We start from the raw sequence: 17100 nt of genomic DNA, 5'->3' as shown, positions 1-17100 counted from the left end.
AACGGTAGTAAGAGGGCCAAAAAGAGTAAGAAACCAATAGCATGTAACCAATTGTTTTACTTTCCTCTCGCACCAAGACTTCAAAGAATCTATGCCACCAAAAACATTGCCGAACAAATGAGATGGCACAAAGAAAACCCACGTGCTCCGGGGAAGATGAGTCATCCTAGTGATGGGGAAGAATGGAAACGATTTGATCGATGTATCCTAATTTTGCCAAGGAACCCCGCAATGTATGACTTGGCTTGTGTACGGATGGATTTGATCCTTTCGGTAATTTTGGGAGGAAGTATTCTTGTTGGCCCGTTATGGTCACACCATACAACTTACCACCTTGGTTATGTATGAAAAGACCATTTATCTTCTTGTCACTTATTGTTCCCGGACCAAAAAGCCCGAAACGTAATTTGGATGTTTATTTACAACCATTGGTGGAGGAGTTGAAATATTTGTGGGAAGTTGGGGTGGAAACTTATGATGTGTCTAAAAAACAAAATTTTCAACTTAAAGCTTTCCTTTTGTGGACAATAAATGATTTTCTCGCCTATGGTATGCTATCTCTGGTGGACTACACAAGGACAAAAAGCATGTCCTTGTTGCATGGAGGAAAGTAAAGCATTTTGGCTTCCCAATAGCAAGAAAATAAGCTGGTTTGATTGTCATAGATGCTTCTTACGAGAGGGAAATCCACATAGGAAGAACAAGAAAGCTTTCACAAAAGGTAAAGAGGTGCTTGATGCCCCTCCGAAACGAGTGCCTGGGGATGAGATATGGAAGACGGTATGTGATTTACCATCCCCTATTGATGGTACCGAGGAAGAATTTAAAGAATTGAAAAAAGCGAGAAAAACGGTTGGTTTAAAAGAAGCATTCTTTGGGACCTTCCTTATTGGAAGACAATGTTGATAAGACATAATTTGGATGTAATGCACATAGAAAAGAATTTCTTTGAGCAACTAATTGACATGATCATGGATGTAGAAGGTGAAAAATGTGATAGCATTGCTTCTAGAAAAGATTTGCAGAAATTTTGTCATCGTCCCAAATTACACATTCGCGGCGACGGGTCTAAGCCAACATCCATTTTCACTCTCGACAAAGCTAAGAGAAAAGCATTGTGTGAGTGGTTACAAAATTTGAAGTTTCCTGATGGGTGTGCATCAGATTTTAGTCGATGTGTTGATCTTAAGAAGCTGAAGTTGCAAGGCTTGAAAAGTCATGATTGTCATGTATTCATGGAGCGATTATTCCCGTTGCTTTGAAACACCTCGTGCCGACAAACGTTTGGAATGCAGTTGTTGAGATTAGTCAATTCTTCCGAGATTTATGTGCCTCTTCAATATGTGTTGATGACATGATTAAATGCCTGGAAGAGCAAATACCACAGATATTGTGTAAGCTTGAAATGATCTTTCCTCCTGCATTTTTAACTCCATGGAGCATCTACCGGTTCATTTGCCATATGAAGCCAAAGTTGGGGGACCCGTCCAATATAGGTGGATGTATCCATTTGAAAGGTAATTAAGATAATCTAGCTACTTTTAAATTAAAATTAATAATAATAACTAATCTATTTATTATATGTTAACTTTATTATTAATAAAACTCATCATTAACTTTTATAGGTTTCTTAATCATTTGAAGAAAAAATTGGTAATAAAGCTAGGGTGGAAGGTTCTATATGCAATGCTTATTTAACGGAAGAGATTGCAAACTTTTGTTCTCTTTACTTTGAAAAACATATAGAAACCAAAGCAAAAAACTTGAATGTTGAGAAACCGGATGAAGTAGACGGAAGTTTACCCGAATTTTTTCAAACTCAAGATGATGAAGGGTGTTCATCAAAGGGGAAAACACGATATTTGGATGATAAAGAGTATAATCGTGCCCACCTTTACGTGCTATCTAATTGTGACCTCTTGGAGCCATACGAAACACAGTTTGTTAATGATTTCATTCAGAGGAATCCTAATATAAGTAAGGATGATGTTTGGGACAAACATGAGGACCAATTTCCATCATGGTTTCAGAAACATGTAATTGAGTTGAATATTCAAGATGATTTGATAAGAAGTTTGGCTTTTGGTCCTTTAAAAATGGTAAGAACGTGGAATCGATACTCGGTTAATGGGTTTAATTTTCAAACATTCAACCACGGTAAAGGTAAGGCTAGGTGCAATTGGGGGGTTACTATTTCTTCTCTTGATGACAACGAATACTATGGTATAGTTGAAGATATCTTTGAAATTAGTTATAGTGGACGTGACCGAGCTTATAAAACTGTCTTATTCAAGGTTGACTGGAAGGATAATTCTGTGGCTGGAATGAGAGTACATGAACAATACAAGCTTGTAGAAGTGAATCGTACTAGAACATACTCTAAGTATGATCCATTTATACTTGCACATCAGGCTCATCAAGTGTATTTTGCTACTTATCCAAGCACAACAAATGATAGAAATCAAAATGCGTGGTGTGCAATCTTTAAGACAAAGGCACGGTCACAAGTTGATACAACTTTTTTCCAAGAAGAAAACGTTTCAAATGAAACGCTTTTGTCTCCACCCGATGAAATCAACTATGAACATGAGAATAAAGATGGTGAAGACATGGAAGAGGAATAATTTTATGATGTGGAAGAGAGACTGCCGGGGGAGGATGAGGCGGAGGAGGAGGAGGAGAGAAGGGAAGAAGAGGAGGAGAGGAGGGGGGAAGATGAGGTGAGGAGGAGAAAAGGAGGAAGGACGAGGGGTTTGGAGATGAAGATGATTATGATGATGATGATGATGATGACGATGATGACGATGAGGAAGAGGATGAGGACGAGGGGTTTGAAGATGAAGATGATTAAATTGGTATAATTTTGTATTCCTCAAGAGTAAATTATTAAAATTTAGAAGTCTGTATAATTTTCATTTATCATTATTTGTGTTAATTTTTATTTGTATTACTGCAGATGGCTGGAGCAGGTCGAGGTAGGAAGCGTGGAGGCGGCTCAGGAGGAGGACATAGTACGCGTCCGGAGCAGGAGCAGGAGTTTGTGCAGGAGGATCCGATCGGGCATGAGGGTGACGGTGGTGAGAGAGACCGACGCTACCGACGAGACACCACGGGTGCCGATACGGTACACTTCGGATCATAAGATGATCCTTGAGCCGGCGGGATTATGGTAAGTTTTATTCTTTATTAGTCTACTATTTTGTTTTTTTTTTATTTATTTTTTTAAATAATAATTGTTTGTAATTTTACATGTTCAAAATAAATGCAGGTTTATGGACGATTGCGTGGTACGAGGTGTCACGAAAAGCACGAAGACTAATTTCGTGGGTCCAATTCCTACATCGTGGACACAAGCTTCTCCTGCACAAAGAGATGCGTGGTTCAATAACTTTCGGGTATATATTTTCCGTATTTCTTTGTTTTAATAACCAAGGTTATACTTTTATAAATACTAATATGAAATTTTGTCGCTTTTTTTTTGTAGCAAGCATATGCTTGGTCACCGTCTCAAGAACGGAATGTCCGTATCAGGTACGAGGAAGTCGGTACTCGACGATATCGGGACGTGATTTGGAAGGTAGTTAGGCGCCCAAAGGAACCAGAGCACATGAAAGGTATTTAATTAACTTGTTTTGTTATTTGTATTAATTAGTATATACTCTCTTATATTATAAATAATATCAGTAACTTATTAGTTATGATTTCATGTGTAATTGCAGGTGACAAGTATGAAGGCTTAATAAAGCATACCAAAACTCCCGCTTTTCAGAAGAAGTCTAAGCAAGCAACCCTCAACAAAAGAGGAGGAAAGGAAGACGCCGTGAACGAGCCTACTCATTACGCGGGTTCACGATCGTTCTGGAATCGTATGTTGGGGGTAAGTTTGTCTATTATTTCACACTTTTTTTTTTTTGTTTTCAATGCAACATGTTTATTTTATGTTAGATTTTTTGTTGATTTTCTAACATGTATGTTTTTTTTTTCATTCGAGAGAAGGAAGAAGAAGTCACAGCCCCGATTGCGACGGTACGGAATCTGTTTACGGACACGCATTCCAGGGTTGACCACAAAGGGGTTAGAACTTGGACTAAGCCAAAAGACAAGCAATTATATGTAAGTTTCCGTAACACTTAATTTTTGTTAATTTACTCTCTTTTAAAATGTCGTATATAAGGTGGTTACCATATTAACTTACAACCATTTGTTTAATATTGTAGGAAGCATTTGAACAAGAAAAAGCCGCCAATCCGAAACTCCTGGATAATGACATATGGTATAAGTTGGTGGATGGCTTCAAGAAAGGGCACGTGTATGGTACCGGAAGTTCAACACCGGCTTTCTATGAGAAAACGCGTAGGAGATCGACTTCAACAATTCCCAGCAACACGTATCAACCGGGAATTATTAGTCAACTTCAAGGTCAAATAAGAGAGCGTGATGAACGTGATGCCAAACGTGATGAAGAATTGCGCCAAATGAAGGAAAGAATGGCAATGTTTGAGACTTGGTGGCAAGGTTGTAACCCCGGACCTGGACCCAACTACGATCCAAATGATCCGCATGGTCCACATGGGGGGAGTGGAGCCGGTGTTGGCTTCCAAGTAGGATGATTGGGAGGTTAGCTTAGCTTGTAAGACTTGAACATTTAGACTTGAACATTTAGAATAGCTTAGCTTGTAAAACTTTCATTTTCAATATATGAAATGAAGTTTGAGAAATTGGGAGGTGTTGGGTTGAAATGTATGGTGTTGTGTGTGTTGAAATGGGATGTATGGTGTTGTGGAACATCGGTTTGTATGCAGGTTGTAAATTTTTGGCTAGCAATGAAAACGAAAAAAACCACCAAAACATACAGTGGTTTTGGCGACTGATTTGTGATTTGGCGACTACAATTCAGTCGCCAAATTGGCGACTGATTAAAGGTAGTCGCCAAAATGGCGACTGAATAGCAGTCGCTAAATCCCAATTCAGTCGCCAAATTTGGTCAGCCAAATCTGCTCGTCACCCAAAAAAGGCGATCGAGTTGGCATTTGGCGGCGTTATTCATTGATCGCCAAATTGGCGACTACCTTTAATCGCCAAATTGGCGACTACCCAATCAGTCGCCATTTTTGGTATTTGGCGACTGATTTGGCAGTCGCCAAATTTGGCGACCGACTTTAGTCGCCAAAGCTAGAAAAGGCGACTAAGGTCCGCGACTGTCGTTTGGCGACTGATTTCAGTAGCCAAATTGATTTTGGCGACTGATTTCAGTCGCCAAAATCAGTCGCCTGTTTTAATTCTTTTTGTAGTGAAAGAAGATGAGTGATGAGTAGTGAATTCCTATTTACCAAACTCTTCACCGTCCCGTAGGACAGGTGACCCTCTTCAGCCCAAAGCAGGTGCCTACTGTTGGAATATGTGTCCTCCGACAATAATGCGATCACGACTGTTGATCATGATGATCACATGTTCAAGTCTCATTATAAAGAATACAATTGGGAAGTAATATTGTTCTCACAATCGTCAACATATATCGGTAATGATTGGCTGACTAGAGTTTGACATTACTGTCGTGTGACGGTGGTGATCAGTTGACCCCCTAGGTCATACCTATAGGGCAACACTCTTAATTGATTATTTAATTAATCGTATAACGTTACGAGTTAATTAAATTACTTGAAAATTGACGGACGATTTTGGAAGTAAAATTTACGTATCATATTGAATAATGATTAAATGAGATACGGTCTGAGTAATCGAATTGTTTCATTACTCGGATGAAATTATTGTTTAAAGAAACAATCGGAATTGAATGAATTTTTATAAATACAATCTGTTGTGATTTATAAATGGTAAAATATTTTGGTACAAGTAATTATGAAATTACTAAGTCGATTTTTATATGTGACGTATTTTTAATAATACGTTGATTTTTAAAATGTTAAAAAATACATAACAAATTTATGTGACATATGACATGTGACATATTGACAATTGACAAAAATAATATGGAATCCATATTAAGAAAAGTGCCGAAAATTGGAGGAGTATTTAGCTACATATTATGTTTATATTATAACTTGTAAACATAATGATTACTTACAAGAGTAGGCATGCAACCCTAGTTTGCATTGTAAAGGCAAACAAGGGCATGCATTGGGTAAGTCTTCTTCCCTCCTCTTCCCTCCTACCCGGTTTTACCAAAGGAAAGGCAAGAGTTTTGCCTTAGATTTTCTATTAACACATTACTTCAAGTGTGTGCTTAATTCATTCACTCATCCAAAATATCAATTCTAGAGAGAAAAATAATTCTCTTCTTCCTCTCTCTATAAACCGAAAATATTAAGTGTATTATAATATTTTTGGGTCAATTTTCTACTAGATTAATATTATACTAGTACTTATAATATTAATTTGAATTAAGAGAAAGCCTTGGGTATAAAGCTTAGGGAGAGATCATATACTTGGATCTTGGTTCTTCCATTCAAGGATAGCATAAGAACAAGAAGAGAAAGGTGATCTCTCTTGTGCCCATAAAACCGAAATACCCAATGTAAGAACATGATTTCTCCTCTATTTTATCATTTGTTTTCATGCATAAGTTCCATCTTTAATTTTATGACAAATTAATTTAAACATATATGAATATGTTAGTATGTATATAGATCTACATTTCCTTCAATTGGTATCAGAGCCACGGTTTTGGCATGCAAATCGGTTAAAAGTTTTTCCGAGTTATAAAGAATAACATATAAAACTTGTATATTTTGTGTTATTATGATATATCACGAAATTCATCCATGCATGTTAATATTTCTGGTCCTAAAATGTTTTAGGATATTTTGGTTAATTTTACGGATTTTTATTGTTCATATTATACAATAATGACATTTAAATATGATTTTATGAGTAAAAATGTCATTTTCGGTCTAAAATTTGCTATACTTCGAATTTTCCAGTGATTTTTGGATATGTTGTCACATATATTATTTTGAGATAACCTGTAAATTTTCATAATTTTTGGACTTGTTATGATCGAAAAATGGATTTTTCATTATTTAATTCGGATTTATGTGAAAAATAGGTTAATATGAGTTAAATTTCGAATCTGGTCATAGAAATTTAATATGTTGTCACATGCAATTTTACAAGATGTGTGTAAAATAATTGGCCATAAAGAAGTCTTTTTGCATGATTTATGGATTTTTGAAGAAAAATAGCATAAATAGTGACATTATTAGTAAAAAATTAATAAAACATAATCTAGGACTTAGGAAAAACGTCTAATGTTGTTTTTATTATCATTTTCAGATCTAAAATTGAAAAGTTAATGAATATAATTTTTCTCATGTTTTATGATTATTTTAGTTAAAATCGATAAACCGCAACATTGTTTTTCCGAAAATTTCGAAATTTTTTAACCTAAGATTTTGAACATTATGAGTGTCATGGTATTTTTCCAGAATGTTCATGAGTTTAAATTTTGAATTTTGAATTTATTTGAAGTTTTGTGATTTATTTGAAGTTTAATAGCTTATTTTTGTAATTTTGGACTATTAATGAACAATTTTAGAATTTTGAGTTAATTATGGTCAATTTATTAGTGAAGACTAAATTTTGAGTCCTAAGTGGTTAGGGTAATTAACTAGTGCATAAATATGAATTTATGTAATTTTTGTGATTATAAAATGTTGAAATCACGCAAATCCGTAAAAACCGAGTAATATACGATATTGGCTAATTAAAGGCGATTTAGCATAAAATGAAGCATGTTCATACATATTATAATGCTGCATTTTTCTTTATGATTGTCATAATTTTAATTTATGTAATTTTGAATTATGTAATTTTACTTAGTATGGCCTTAGATTTTAATTGGTATTTCCCGAAATGTATGGGAATATCGATTCGGTTGTAATTTTATTGTGATCTCGTATCACCGTTTTGTAATTTAATAGATTTATTTTATTTTAGTTACAAATGTATAATAGGAAATTATGTAATTTTTATGTAATTTTATTCATTCCGGAGTTCCCAAAGACGGATTTCTTCAAGAATGGCGATACATAAAGACGGTGTTACCTCGAGATGCTTGTCACAACCGAAGTTCAAGGGACCAATGGAGTTGGTTTCCGAAATGTAATAGTTAAATAGTTTTTCTATTTTAGGAAATGCCATACTAGGATTTATTTACTTTATGCTTGCATTTTATCTTATGTAACATGCATTGCTAAATCGCCATAACTAAACATGCATTGTCATTTTATCGAATTCATCGACCGTGTCAATTAGAATTATCGTAGTTCACCGCTTTAGTTCACTTAAAACGTGATAGATAATAAATTGACATGACCTCTCGCTAAAACAATTAATTGAGACATAGCCTTACCAAATAGTAGAAACCATGAAAACCTATTTCGCGAGGGAGTGCACTCGGCTACCCCGGGGTACAAACCTTGTTACGTAGGGGAAGTGGGTGATAAATGTCTAATCCACCGAATTCATGTTGATAAGGGTTTCATCGGCTACCCCGTGCCTAAGTTAATATGGGTTTGGATAATGGACACATTTATTCGAAATTTGGATTGAACTCAACAAAAGTAATTGAAAAGGGTTTCATCGGCTACCCCGTGCCCTTGTTGATGTGTTTTGGGCTATAGGTAAACATTAGAGTAATTTTATCGACCAAGAGTTCTAAAAGTAGAATCGATTAAAAGGTTAATCCACCGAGTTATATTGATAAAGGTTTCATCGGCTACCCCGTGCCTAAGTTGATATGAATTTGGGTCTTGGAATCATTTATCTAGTTGGGTAGAGGTCACTAGAAAAATGCATAAAACTTGTTTAAATCATACATTTTTACGAGTATTATTAAAACGACATTTGTTTTACTCCTTCTATTTTGTTTTGTAGACCACTTCTCTTTTCTCATAACAAATGGCAACACCAACCCCTAATACCACGCCTCTCGCTAGTTCGTCTTGGCTCCGATCCTTCATGGATCGATGTAAACTTGAAAAGAATGGGTCAATTTTTTCCGATTGGGATGCCCAACTCAAATTAGCCGCCGAAGGTGACGACAAGCTTCGTTACCTTACCGAGGCCTCTCCACCCGAACCTACTACTAGCTCAACCGCCGCCACTAGGGAAGCATATGAGGCTTACCAAAAGGAGTCCGCCGCAATGAAAAATGTCTTGATATTTGCGATGGAGGCGGACCTCCAAAGGAGAGCCTTTAAAATGGGCAATGCTAATGAAATTTACTCCAAACTTGTGACCATGTTTTCACAAACTCCGCGGATCGTCCAATATGAGGCGGCCGCGGCATTCTTTGATCTCGACTTCAAAGAGGGCCAAAAGGTTAGCCCTCATGTGCTCAAACTCATGGAGCTTGTCGAGACCTTGAAAATTCAAAAGGTTGAAATCCCCAAAGAACTCATCGTAGATAGGATTCTACACTCCTTGTCCAAAGTAAAAGCGTATGTTCAATTCCAGGTGAATTTTAACATGCAAGACAAGGATGTGTCTCTTGAGGAGTTGCACAAGTTACTTGTGCAAGCCGAGAGGGACATGGGGTTAAATGTGAACCCTCCCAAGGATGTGCTTAACATAAGCACTAAGAGTAAGGGGAAGTTCAAGAAGAATGGGAGAAAGGGCAAGAAGCAAAATCCCACATTCACCAAAGCTAAGCCTAATGAAGCTAGCACTTCAAAGATCAAGAAGGGTCCTCTTGATAAATGCCATTATTGTAATGGTATGGGACATTGGAAAAGAAATTGTTCCAAATATCTTGGTGATATCAAAGCTGGAAAGATTACTCCAGTAGGTAAAAGACTATCCTTCTTTTATGTTTCTAATTCAACTATGGTATTATGATGCAAAGTTGTGATAATGTATCTCCCTTTTTATTGTAAATAGGGCCTCCACCAAGCAAAGACAAGGGAAAGGAAAAGCAAGCATGAGAAACCATCAAGAAGCTAGGGATAGCTTTTATGGAGCTTTGCTTTTCATTGTCTTATTTTAAATTATGTTTTGGATTTTAGAACCTTAAGTTTCCGTGTTCGACATGGAAAGGTATTTTGGATAATGGTTTGTATTTTGGATAATGGTGACTTGGTTTGCAACCCAAGTCACCCGTTTTATCAATTTATCCTTACGTTCTAAAATTCGTATTTAAATGCTTGCACTTAGAAACATAAGATTATTCACTTAAAGTGATCTAATAGACAAATATAATGATCGGTTTCATTATATGTCCACATGCTTAAGGCTTGTGTATGATCATTTATAACGTGAGTATTGAGTCTATGAACTCTCTTAAAGGTATGTCAATCACCAAGTACACATACAAAATCTAAAACTATTAGTCAACCTATGAGGTAGTTCTCCTTATACTTCAAAAATCATTATTTGTGTCTCATATGCTATCTTTGAATCTCTAGCGTATTTATTCTAAAGATAGAGTGGGAGAAAAATGAGGACACAACACACGAGGGGAGATTAAACTTGTGTACTTGTGTAAATGAGATGAGGACACAACACACGAGGGGAGATTAAACTTGTGTACTTGTGTAAATGAGATCTACGCAAGAGAAGAATGATTTGCATAGAGGTATGTCTATTTAAATAGTATACCCGATGGATGAGATCTATGGTCTCAAGCAAGTTCTATATGACTAAAGAGACCACGTGAAGTAATCGAAAGTCTATATTCTTGAGATAACTACGTGAGGACACCAAAAGAAAGTTTTGGAAGAAATGACTAATGTAAAGTCTTAATGAGAGTTTTGACTAAGTTTAGACTATTTTTGTGATAAATTTTGACCTATAGTTTCAACCGAGATTTACTTAAGAGCCTAAATGAATCATAGTAACATTCTAGTATATACATACGAGATTTATGACTATAAATTGCAAGGATTGATATACCGATATCTTCAAAAGCTAAGTTAAGCATTGACCATGCAAATGTCATTTCTTAACCTCATTATGAAAATGAAATGGTTAAACCTCCTTCTGATAGGGTATTTCGAAGGACGTGTTCTAAATATTATTTATATTTATATAATGACATTGCTACACATCATTATAATATGTGTGAATTAGAGATTAAAATCTCCTTTTATAAGGTTAAGGTGAGACCACTTCAAAATAGGTATTTTGAAGGGATATGATGGGAACATATATGGTTCTATCTTAATAACTTGGCAATGCAATTTAATATTTCAATTCTTATAAGGTTCCGATTGAGAAGTCAATTTCGTAACATGTGGAATTGAGTGGGAGTTAGGCAATTATCATGTGAAGACATGGAATTTAGTGGGAGCAATCATCTTGAAAAAGGGTTATAACTCATCACTCATTGAAGAATGACGAGCTAATACCTTCCTTCATAAAGGAAGTTTTGAGTTTTCAATTCTGGATGAAAATGGACTATGATGAATCCAATTATATCAAGGGATGTTGGATTAGTATTGAGAGATACACATCACATCAACTTACAACATAGGTTATTCATATGAATGAAAATGGAATTACCATTAGCAGTCATGGTCGTTCATAGAACCTAAGAACGGTTGATCTCATGATTATTAGTTACTAATGTTTCCGCCATTAGAATAATCATGCACATGTCCAAATATGAATCATATGCATAAGAGCATGATGATTGATTGGCAAGCCATAATAGAAACGTCATGAATTCTCAAGTAGAATCCGATGAGCGATTTCGGTGTTTGACGGAATACTCTATTATGTGACAAGAGGTTGCACATATAAATGAAATCCGAGCACATGTAAGGATTTATGAGAATCCTAGAAACTTTCGAGCTAGAAAGAGAAATAAGAAGTTGTGGAAAGACACTTAGTTGAACAAGAAGTTGCTTAAAACTAATCTTTCCTAATAAGTTAGGACTTGTTAGAAGTGCTACGCTAATCATCTTGACAATTGTTGTAAGATTCTACAAAACATATACCTAGTGCATTGTGTGTGGATGGGTACTTGATCAGTACAAGTTATATCATTCACCACAAATTCGTTCGTTATGTGATAATCAACAAGGAAGTTCTTTCAAGATAAAGAACCGACACCAAGGTTGGGAACCTTGATGTGTACTTGGCAAGATTCATGCTATGAGAGAGAACATGGATGTAAAGGAAATTGCAAGTATAAGAAGTTTGAACACATGGACACATGGCATGTTAAACTTCTATTGCAATCAATAAGTGTTTACACTTACGATATACATCACAAGGTTGTAATATGATATTGACTACCCGAGTGTGATGTCGACATTTGTTGTTTGAGTTATTATTAACTCACCTTATACCTTGTTACATCCAAACGGGTTGTGGAGACAATTGAACCCCGTTAAAGTGAACACGGATTAACATAGTATTTGCCCATAGTCGCTTGTAAGAGGTGACATCTCGAAGTGACTAGAGTGTGATGCGATTGATGGCAAGTTCAAGTGCCATAGAGTCATGTGAGATGACTAGTCGATCACATAGACAGACTGTTAGGAACATTATGTCGGGCCTAATGACCGCTTATAGAGTTCTGGCAAATTTATATAGCCTGGTCGTGGCGAGAGCTACTATAGTATTCAAATGAGTCGATTCTTTTGACTAAAGACTATTCACCTAAGATGGCACAGTTTCAGATTAACTTTGATTTGTGTTACTACGACCTTCGTAAATGGGGTCAAATGGGCATATTTTGGGTTATGATGGATGTGGCTAGTCGAAGGGAATGAGTGCGATAGGAATTGTCCACCCCTAGTCAGGGTTATAAAAATATCTTAGGGCCACTCGAGGAGTAATGAACTGGAAATGCGTGGCCACGCTCGGAAGGTATCAAGAGTGGATAAATCCGGTCAATCAGTTATTCTCCAGATCGAGGAAACCACTCTCGATACGATCACTTGCAAGTACGACCTGAAAGACACCTTGCATTGAGTGGGAGATAGTAATAGGACAAGAGAATTGGTGACGCACACTTGTCGAGGACAAGTGGGAGATTGTTGGAATATGTGTCCTCCGACAATAATGCGATCACGACTGTTGATCATGATGATCACATGTTCAAGTCTCATTATAAAGAATACAATTGGGAAGTAATATTGTTACTGTCAACTGGTCAACATATATCGGTAATGATTGGCTGACTAGAGTTTGACATTACTGTCGTGTGACGGTGGTGATCGATTGACCCCTAGGTCATACCTATAGGGCAACACTCTTAATTGATTATTTAATTAATCGTATAACGTTACGAGTTAATTAAATTACTTGAAAATTGACGGACGATTTTGGAAGTAAAATTTACGTATCATATTGAATAATGATTAAATGAGATACGGTCTGAGTAATCGAATTGTTTCATTACTCGGATGAAATTATTGTTTAAAGAAACAATCGGAATTGAATGAATTTTTATAAATACAATCTGTTGTGATTTATAAATGGTAAAATATTTTGGTACAAGTAATTATGAAATTACTAAGTCGATTTTTGTATGTGACGTATTTTTAATAATACGTTGATTTTTAAAATGTTAAAAAATACATAACAAATTTATGTGACATATGACATGTGACATATTGACAATTGACAAAAATAATATGGAATCCATATTAAGAAAAGTGCCGAAAATTGGAGGAGTATTTAGCTACATATTATGTTTATATTATAACTTGTAAACATAATGATTACTTACAAGAGTAGGCATGCAACCCTAGTTTGCATTGTAAAGGCAAACAAGGGCATGCATTGGGTAAGTCTTCTTCCCTCCTCTTCCCTCCTACCCGGTTTTACCAAAGGAAAGGCAAGAGTTTTGCCTTAGATTTTCTATTAACACATTACTTCAAGTGTGTGCTTAATTCATTCACTCATCCAAAATATCAATTCTAGAGAGAAAAATAATTCTCTTCTTCCTCTCTCTATAAACCGAAAATATTAAGTGTATTATAATATTTTTGGGTCAATTTTCTACTAGATTAATATTATACTAGTACTTATAATATTAATTTGAATTAAGAGAAAGCCTTGGGTATAAAGCTTAGGGAGAGATCATATACTTGGATCTTGGTTCTTCCATTCAAGGATAGCACAAGAACAAGAAGAGAAAGGTGATCTCTCTTGTGCCCATAAAACCGAAATACCCAATGTAAGAACATGATTTCTCCTCTATTTTATCATTTGTTTTCATGCATAAGTTCCATCTTTAATTTTATGACAAATTAATTTAAACATATATGAGTATGTTAGTATGTATATAGATCTACATTTCCTTCACCTACTCTCCCAGGTCTCAGCCCACGCGGGAGCTCCCCTCAGCTGGCGACCTCCTCGCCCAACGTTGGCCCGTCTCGGGGCCTCCTCCTCCTCAACAGCCTCCTCCTCACGGACCTCGTCCCCAGCAGCCATCACCGCGGCGGTGAAAGCCTACTCCAAAGCCTCCTCAACCACAGCAGTGTCAATCTCCATGGGAGCTCTCCCAGAAGTAGAAGCCTCATCACCTGCAACATTAAAGCGAATTTAGGCCGCGTCACGTGACGGCGAGCCTTAGTTAAGGGATTTTCGAGCCTTCGGAAGCCCTGAAATCGCTCTTTTCTCGCCATCTTTGGCCATATTCTCACAAACCCGATCACTCATGTGGTAATTAGGGTCAAGTCAAGCCTAATTTAAAGCCTATTTCCGGGTTCGAGTCGAAATTTCGGCAGCATTTCGTTATAACGGCAATTATGCCCTAGAAAAGTGTCCTGAAAAAGCTGTCACAAACCAAAATTCCGAGATTATAGGAAGTTTACCCGTCATCCAAGGATCCCAAATATCAAGTTTCATCGCAAATGGGCAATCCTACGGCTATTTTCGAAGCAATTTACGGTTTAGCTGTGAAACCGTCTCAAATTCACTCAAATGCTCAAAACTCAACGAAAATTCGAAACAAATACATGGTTATGTTCCTTATATTACCAATTATCCGTTTCTAATACCCATTTCACAAGGCAAATGCATTTGGGGGAAAAGCCCTAAATTTTCGATTTAATTGGGTCACAAACCCTAATTTTTTCGATCCAAAATTGAACAAATACATAAGATTAATGTAAGAATGAGACACATACCTCGATTTAGTCATGATTAATGAAAGCTTTTGGATCAAACCTTGGCGGAAATGGTTAAGATTTGAGAGAGTATTGTGTGATTTGTGTTTCGAAACAAATGAAATAATCCCTCTGTTTATCGCGTTTTTACGCAAAAAAATACACCCTTGGGAACAGACGCAGCAGGCGCTGCGCCTATTCCAAGAGACGCAGCTCTTGGTGCGCCTCTTCCTGGTGTTCCCTCTATACGAGTTTTCAAAAATTCGTTATGAGTTCGTTATTTGTGACCCCATCTTTGGTGCGCCTATTCCCCGATGCTATTTTATCTTTTTGGTCCGTTTGACGATTATCTTTCGTTCCGGCCCGCATTTCCAAGCCAACAACAGACTATTACACGTTATTTATCGCTTCCAAGCCCCTTTGCTTGTCGCAACGAGCAGATATTCCTTCACAAGTGTTTCGACACACCTTCATTATATTTCCCCAACGAGAGTAAGCGGATAGACTTTCCCTCTCGAGACATGGAGATTAATTCCCGATTATATTTCCCCAACGAGAGTAAGCGGATAGACTTTCCCTCTCGAGACATGGAGATCAACATCAGCCCCCATTTCTTCCGAAGTTTGTTCGAAGCTGAACACGAACAGATTTCTCCCAGCAGTTCCCGCCTGTGTCCTGCTACGCACAATATTTCTTGTTTCCCCTCGGAGTGCGATAAATATGTCGTTCTCCATAAGTTCCCAAACCAGTAGAGTTCCTATACTCGAGCCTTAGTTACCCTTTAGTTTAAACTCATAGGGCCCCCTACCCTAGCACCAATCCTTATATATCTTTTAGGTCTCACCCTTAGCTCCTATGCACCTCCGGAAGCATCTCGAGGAACAAGTCTCAGGTATGGTCTCTTCTTATGGCTGGCGAGCCTCCTTACGTAGTCTAATGGACTTTAAACGACCCTCCCCGATAGTCGACAGACTCTAAAATGTTCCCGACGACAGATCCTTGGTTCAAACCCCTTGAGCCGCCTCGCGTCGCCATAGTCATCAGGTTGTAATCTTCGATTGACCTGATGGCTATACTTTGACTTTCGCCTTGTCCAAGCCTCGGTCAAAGTGGGGGCTCTGTAGATACCTCATTTCTGCACCTCTCGCAAACCACCCGGTGATGATTGGGCCGCATGTTTGCTACGCGGAACGATTTGTGACAGTTCGTAAGTTTGTCGTCAAGTGATTGCTCAAACATTAATACCTACCTCTTAGTTGTCATCTACGTGCCGATACGGTCGTTTTGACAGTAATTAGAGTACATTTAGAGTCCGGGCCTAAAACCGTCTTCATTTTCTGATAACCGTTAAATCCCGAGTCAGAATGTTCTGGAATGTTCCGGATATTTCTATTCCATATTTTATAAATATTTCACAATCTTTAATTTTGGTAAACAATTTCCCGTAATATTCACACAAAATATTAAGGAAAACCAAATTGTTCCGTCCTTCTATAACTTAAACACGAAAATCTTTCTTCCGCAGGAGGAAACCACTTGGGAACAGACGTAGCAGGTGCTGCGCCTCTTCCAAGAGACGCAGTGGCTGCTGCGCCTATTCCCAGGTCCTTTTCTGCGTAATTTTCGTATCTTTTTCATATCTTTCCGAGATTCACTTCCAAAGACTCTCCGAAACCTTAATTCCTTCACGTGATTAGTATAAATAGGAGCCTTCGCTCCTCATATTTCTCACGCGAGTGTCCGCCCTTCTCTTCTCCATTTGCATTCTAGACCTTTGTTCTTACTTTTTGGCGTCTACGTGCTTGAACATTCGACCACGTAAGCTCGGATCCTTCTGAGTACCAGCCTCCTTTGCATAACCGACCAATTTGACCAACTCCACATCAATCAACATAATTAATCTAATCGTTTTCCTCTTACGAGGGCACTTTCATATTTGCATTATAGTTCGAGTCGAGCATCGCTAATCGATAACTTAGTCCTTCTCGTTTCGTCAAACATGTAAGTCTGAGGG

General features: G+C 37.2%; 1 protein-coding gene across 1 annotated transcript; it reads left to right on the top strand.

Annotated features, from left to right (window-relative positions):
* The first annotated feature begins 3089 nt into the window (after positions 1–3089).
* On the top strand, positions 3090–4064 carry LOC141602267 (uncharacterized). The gene is made up of 5 exons (XM_074422569.1): positions 3090–3169; positions 3269–3395; positions 3485–3614; positions 3720–3845; positions 3997–4064. Exons 1-5 carry the CDS (start codon positions 3144–3146, stop codon positions 4062–4064), a joined length of 477 nt encoding a protein of 158 aa, XP_074278670.1. The 5' UTR covers positions 3090–3143.
* The last annotated feature ends 13036 nt before the right edge of the window (positions 4065–17100 follow it).

Source organism: Silene latifolia, chromosome 9, assembly GCF_048544455.1.
Source record: "Silene latifolia isolate original U9 population chromosome 9, ASM4854445v1, whole genome shotgun sequence".
Lineage (NCBI taxonomy): Eukaryota > Viridiplantae > Streptophyta > Magnoliopsida > Caryophyllales > Caryophyllaceae > Silene > Silene latifolia.
This window is presented reverse-complemented; position numbering and strand designations above follow the sequence as displayed.